The sequence below is a fragment of the Sinocyclocheilus anshuiensis genome, unplaced genomic scaffold, assembly GCF_001515605.1.
Source record: "Sinocyclocheilus anshuiensis isolate Anshui unplaced genomic scaffold, SAMN03320099.WGS_v1.1 scaffold961, whole genome shotgun sequence".
Classification (NCBI taxonomy): Eukaryota; Metazoa; Chordata; class Actinopteri; order Cypriniformes; family Cyprinidae; genus Sinocyclocheilus; species Sinocyclocheilus anshuiensis.
This window is the reverse complement of record NW_015557049.1, coordinates 1,129,717-1,135,857: the sequence shown is the minus strand read 5'-3', so window position 1 is coordinate 1,135,857 and position 6,141 is coordinate 1,129,717. Positions and strand designations below refer to the sequence as shown.

The window sequence follows — 6,141 nt, the reverse complement described above, 5'->3', positions numbered from 1 at the left end:
GATTTAGACAGATTTGTGAACAATATTTCAGAGAAATAGGCCTTTTGTGTACATAGAAAAAGTCTTAGATCTTTGAGTTCAGCTCATGAAAAATGGGGGCAAAAACAAAAGTGTTGCGTTTATAATTTTGTTCAGTGTATGTACTCTTTCCAAGCAGAGATCAACCTGTTGTTTTTTCGATCTGTCTTTCAGGAAAATGTCTGGAGGTGAAGGAGGATTTGACGGCCGCCTCTCTACCCAGGAGACGCGTCATTAAACTGACCAACATAAAGGAGCTCCGGCAAGATATTGAGCAGCAACCTGTATTTTTATTGAAAACAATCTGTTAACTATATGATACATCACATGCATTCAACAGATTAAAAACTAAAGTTGTGTTTCTTTAGAATCCAGCTCCACTCTTATGATTTGGCCATGTTGGCTCTGGATTCAGAGGAGAGTGGATGGACGGAGGAGGACGGTCCAAAAGAAGGACTGGCTCAGTATATCGTGGATTTCCTGAAGCAGAAAGCAGAAATGCTGGAAGAGTACTTTTCTCTGGAAATAGATGGAGTGAGTGACACATACTAAACTTACATCAGTATAACTGATTCACAATAAGCTCAAGAGGCTGTATTTATTTTACCTAAGGTTGTTGCTAGAAAACCTGTCTAATTATGGTTAAAAAAAAAAATCACTGTTGATTATTGCTTTTACAAAACTGATGCATTTCTTTACAGGAGGGGAACCTGACTGGTCTCCCAATGCTGCTCGATAATTACTCTCCTGCCATGGAGGGACTTCCCATGTTCAGTCTGCGTTTAGCCACTGAGGTCAGCACTTTATTGAAATGTAGTTTATTGGGGTTTGTATATAATGGACATTGGTTAAAAAATCAAATCCAGATGCAACTAAAAGACTGATGGATACTGCAGGTGAACTGGGATCGAGAGGAGTGTTTAGAATGCAGTTGCCATAGAATGCAGTCACTTCTATTCCATAAGGAAACGATACACACTGGAGCCGGATGCAGAAGAGCCGCAGGTAGTTCAAATGTTACACACAAAAACCAGACATAATTTTGGGTAATTGTATTTATATATATATATATATATATATTGCACAAACTGCAATAGAAATATAATATGCTATTCTAAACATAATGCACTGAAAATCGACTGAAACCCAAATTATTTTTATGTTAGAGACTAACTAATGTGTTAATTATTTGTAGGATGCAGAGATGAGCTGGCAGTGGAAGGTGGAGCATATGCTTTTCAAAGCCCCCTGCTCGCTCTTCAGTCCTCCAAAACACTTCAGTGAAGACGGCAGTGTTCTGCAGATCGCCAGACTGCCAGAACTCTACAAAGTCTTTGAAAGATGCTGAATTTTAGTACTCTGTTGTTCTGTGTAATGGTTTCAATGCTGTACTATCAAAAATGGCTGTGTTTTGTGGGTCAGCTGACTAACTCAAAATGACTGACAGCGGTAAACAGCCTGTCACATTATTTTAGATGACTAGCTAACATTAAACCAAGAATGTATAGATATTTGTACTGCAAATGAATAAAAAAAGACTATTTTGAAATATTAAACAAGTTTTCATTACTGTATTTAATACCGTAATGCACTTACACATTTATGCATTTGGCAGATGCTTTTATCCAAAGCTAATTGGATAAATCCAAAAGTGTGATTTAGATGCCAAATAAAGCACATCAACAAGAACATTATTTTTTCACATATTTAATGTGAAGTGTCATTTTGTACCACTAACGGCACCAACCTGAATGGCAAAAATTAAAGGAATATTTCACTCAATAGTTCTGCATAGTTCAAACATTTGATGAAAACATCACAATAATCCACACAACTCCAGTCCATCAATCAATGTTGAAAAAGCTGTGTGTTTGTAAGAAGTCCATCAAGGCTTTTTAACTGTTTTTATCAGCTGTTTGAACTCTCATTCTGACGGCACCCATTCACTGCAGAGGATCCATTGGTGAGCATGTGATGTAATGCTACATTTCTCCAAATCTGTTCCCAAGAAGAAACAAACTCATCTACATCTTGGATGGCCTGAGGATGAGTACATCTTCAGCAAATTTTCATTTTTAGGTGAACTATTCCTTTAACATAAACATGCAATGTGTAAATGCAACATATTCATGTTTGAAATGTTTAACATTGCATAATGTTCTTTTATTTCCATTAATTATAGTGTGCACTAAAGGCTGCTTTTACATGCATGTGGCCATCGGTTGAGCCAGTGCTGTTATGTTGGGCTATATCAAACAGATTGCAATTCTGTGGTGTAGAAATTACACTTCACCTTAAAGTCCAAAAATAATTACTGAGAGAGGTTAGTTTGTAAATTGTGTAGTTTATTTACAGTATACTTTGCAGCTGCTTTAGTCACAATCACTGTGCGCATGAAGTGTCAAACAATTGGTTTCTAGTGTGATTAAAAAGTTGCACCAAACCTGAATACAACAGTATCGTGAAAGGCATCAAGTGGCATTTGGGACTTGAATCTCAAATCTCACAATGTCACAGTAGAAACATCGGTCTCTTACTGGGAGTTAAAATCATTACATTTAGTGTAAAATTGATGTAGTCCATTGTGACAAAGCACTTAAAAAAAAAAAACCCTAACAAAATTCAATGTGCCCTGCAAACAATCACATTTCATGAATCACCCACCCATTCATACTGCATTCATTTACACATTTATTTTCAAGAAATATTTTAAATATTTGAAAAACAAAACAAAAATACTTAATTGAAACCATAGCAGACATGATTAATTCTCTATAATGTTCAACTCATGGCTGTACCCTTTATTAAACACATTAATGTTTTTTGTACCGGTAGAAATATATGCTTTTCCTGTATAGTGTTATAATGCATATAACCCTCGTCCTCCCTGTGAAGGCACATTGCTGTGTAAGCATTTACATGGACGTCGAGGGCCCTGCAGTCATGTCGATTTACAGTTTAAAAAGCGCTTTTATACTCGTGCAACTTACAAAAGAGGAGGGGGAAAAAGCACCCAGTCCGAGCAATGAAACCTCAACGGCTACCGTGATGTACCAAGCTTTTAAAAACAACAAAACCAACAGAAGAAAAGGTTTAGAGGCTTCCTCCCTCACAGTGTTGCCTTAGTGGGGTGTAAATCTGTATTTTACCACGAGAGGCGAGGAAAGAAGGTAAAGGGCCTGCAGTTTTGTTTTTGGTGTCCTACTGTAAGGTGTTGGAGAGTCTCTCTTCACTGCTGGGACAGAAGAGCATTTCTGTTTGCTTTCATCTTCTCCAGACGCTTTATGAGATGGTTGTTGGTCATTTCCATTTCTTCGATCTTGTCCAAGGCTGTGCGCAGCTACAAAAGGAAAAGAGATGTGTGAGGATGACTCTTTTCTGTGACTGCTAATATGAGAAGAGTTTGATTTTCTCTACTCTTGGATTTGGCATCGGGTACTATTTTTAAAAAATTTAACAGATATTTTCCATGACTTTTCCAGGACCAGACATCAGAGGTTATGATTACGGGAACCTTGAATGTGTGATATGTGTATAGGTCAGTATTAGATATGTTTGAATGGCAAGTTTCTTCAGTGTTGGGTTCATACCTCCCTCTGAAGTTTTCTTTTCTCTGCTTTCAGCTCATCTTCTATCTTTTCTGCATTATCTGCTGAAGATTTATATCTGGACACCTGTCCTTCAAGTCTATTTACCTGAAAGACACATACAAAAAAATACAACAGTTATGCTAATATTCAATCATTTTTTAACATTAACAACAATTATTTATTAAAAAAATCAATCAATCAATCAATCAATCAAAAAGTGGCAATATTTTAAAATAATTGTATTTAATTAGTGATTAGTATTTTTAATTTATAAATTCATATTTTAAATGTATAAATTGCATCTTACAAATACAATTTGAATTTTAAATTATTTAAAAAAATGTTTGAATTCTCAGTAAGAGGTCACCACTGAAAATAATGGGAATTGCACAAAAAAACTAATATATAAACACACACAAAGATGCATTAAACTGGTCAAAAGTGGCAGTATTACGTTGTTACAAAAATGTCTATTTTAAATAAACCTTTTTTTTTTTTTACTTTCTATTCATCAAACAATCCTGAAAAAAAAAGGCATCACAGCTTTCACCAAAAATATTGAGCAGCTTTATGTAATGTTTCTTGAACAGCAAATCAGCATATTAGAAAGATTTCTGAAGGATCATGTGACACTAAAGGCTGGAGTAATAATGTAGAAAATTCAGCTTTACTACCACAGGAATAAATTACTTTATTTTAAAATATATTCTAATAAAAAAAATATATATATATTCAATTGTGTTTTATTGTATTTAGTTCAAATAAATGCAGCCTTGGTGATCAAACAGACTTCTTTCTTTATAAACTAAAAAAGTGGAAAAACATGGACATGAAAAAACTGTCATTGCTTTAAAACTGTCACAACCCTAAAAAAATCTTATTGGTCCTAAATAGGCTTCATTTTTCTGTGCAAATTATACATCAATAATATTTCTGTTACATTTTATACTATTGTTATATAGGTTATACTTTCTAGGGTATCTACTTTCTATAATAACTTTATAATGTTCTAATTATAAACTCACATTTTGTTCCATCGTTGCCATTTCCTGTTCAGCCTTTGAAAGCTTGAATTTGTATTCACTTATCTGTCTATTGGCGTCCCCTATAGGAAACAGACAGTATTATAGCATGGTACATGTGAAGGTAAATGTGAAGGATGTTAAAGGGATAGTTCACCCAAAAATGAAAATTTGATGTTTATCTACTTACCCCCAGGGCATCCAAGATGTAGGTGACTTTGTGTTCTACTGAAGAAACAAAGTCACCTACATCTTGGATACCCTGGGGGTAAGCAGATAAACATCAAAATTAGATTTTTGGGTGAACTATCCCTTTAATGGAGACTTCAGTGTGTGCGTAGCATGTTTCACAGGTCATACTCTGCATCTCGATGAAATGCAGGTCAGTGCCGTTCTCCATTCGCTCTCCTTCTGTGTAAACACTGTCAATCTTTAAGTGTTTTTGTCTTTCTTCCTCCAGCTGCATCTTTAGTTTTCTGATCTAAAAGAGCACATATGTGTCACTTCAACTCATCTATGCCAATAATCCATTTTGATTCACTTCATGAAGTTCATGTACAATCATACCTGGGACAAAAGTTCATCCTTTTCATCCACAAGCTTTCGTAGTCTTACATCTGGGGTATGAGCACAGAAAACAAGCATTATGCCATTGTTTCATCCTTATATATATATATACACTGTATGTATGTATATATACTAAAAGAGCGTTAGTTGTGTTACTTCAATTCAACAATGCCAATAATATATTTTAATTCACTTCATGTACAATCATACCTGGGACAAAAGTTCATCCTTTTCATCTGCAAGCTTTCGTAGTCTTACATCTGGGGTATGAAAACAGAAGACAAGTATTATGCCATTGTTTCATACTAATATATATAAGCTTGACAGTGTATGTGGAGACTCACCCAAAGGTCCGTCTCCCGCTGACTCCAGCACCTGCGCTGCCTCTTGTGTGACCACAGTGATGCCTGAGGTAGGGGACTCGTGGCTGACATCTCCATTGGGCATATCCTCGGGTATGATGACCAGCCCGTGTTTCTGCCAGAGAAGAAGGGTCACAATAAATTAAAGTATAAAAGTCTTTTTAATGGACACTGGCCACATACACACTGCAGTACAGTTCACTCCTCTTTTGGACACATACATTTTGAGTGACAACTCAAAACATCCTGAAACAATAGCATAGTTGCGATTCTGACATAGAAGGCATAGATGCCTTCTGCATGTTTCCTTTAAAGGGGTCATATGATGCTTTTTTAAAGATCATTATTTTGTGTTTTGGTGTAACAGAATATGTTGACATGCTTTAATGTTCAAAAAACACATTATTTTTCAAATACGGTACATTATTGTAGGTCCTCTATGCCCCGCCTCTCTCAAAGGCTTTGTTTTCTACAAAGTCCCTCCTTCCGACAAGCGCAGTCTGCTCTGATTGGCCAGCTGACCCAGTGCATTGTGATTGGCCGAACACCGCAAGCACTCGTCGGAAATGTAACGCCCCTTAC

The 6,141-nt window shown here is 36.0% G+C and overlaps 2 protein-coding genes across 13 annotated transcripts in view; one reads left to right on the top strand and one right to left on the bottom strand.

The window, feature by feature from the left end:
* Positions 1-408: 408 nt before the first annotated feature.
* LOC107676366 (DNA mismatch repair protein Mlh1-like) lies at positions 409-1,302 on the top strand. The gene is made up of 4 exons (XM_016470888.1): positions 409-552; positions 720-812; positions 915-1,023; positions 1,214-1,302. The coding sequence occupies exons 1-4, from the start codon at positions 415-417 to the stop codon at positions 1,300-1,302; spliced, it is 429 nt and encodes a 142-aa protein (XP_016326374.1). The 5' UTR covers positions 409-414.
* Positions 1,303-2,344: 1,042 nt separating this feature from the next.
* The window catches only part of LOC107676384 (leucine-rich repeat flightless-interacting protein 2-like), a 39,422-nt gene continuing 35,625 nt past the window's right edge, over positions 2,345-6,141 (bottom strand). For 8 of the 12 annotated variants that reach the window (XM_016470914.1, XM_016470913.1, XM_016470907.1 and 5 more), the window contains 6 exons: positions 5,542-5,674; positions 5,198-5,247; positions 4,991-5,111; positions 4,634-4,713; positions 3,609-3,713; positions 2,345-3,358 (listed from right to left, as the gene is read on the bottom strand). In XM_016470914.1, coding sequence (XP_016326400.1) covers positions 3,248-3,358; positions 3,609-3,713; positions 4,634-4,713; positions 4,991-5,111; positions 5,198-5,247; positions 5,542-5,674 — 600 coding nt within the window. In that variant the 3' untranslated portion in view covers positions 2,345-3,247. Of the gene's footprint in view, positions 3,359-3,608; positions 3,714-4,633; positions 4,714-4,990; positions 5,112-5,197; positions 5,248-5,407; positions 5,458-5,541; positions 5,675-6,141 lie in introns of all 12 variants that reach the window. The other 4 variants (XM_016470916.1, XM_016470915.1, XM_016470906.1 and 1 more) reach the window with 1 other exon arrangement.

Bases quoted from the DNA above. Each gene is read 5' to 3' on its own strand.
- LOC107676366 (XM_016470888.1), top strand. From the start codon at position 415: ATGTTGGCTCTGGATTCAGAGGAGAGTGGATGGACGGAGGAGGACGGT. The intron at 813-914 runs GTCAGCACTTTA...TGGATACTGCAG, and splicing joins GTCTGCGTTTAGCCACTGAG to GTGAACTGGGATCGAGAGGA. The intron at 1,024-1,213 runs GTAGTTCAAATG...AATTATTTGTAG, and splicing joins CGGATGCAGAAGAGCCGCAG to GATGCAGAGATGAGCTGGCA.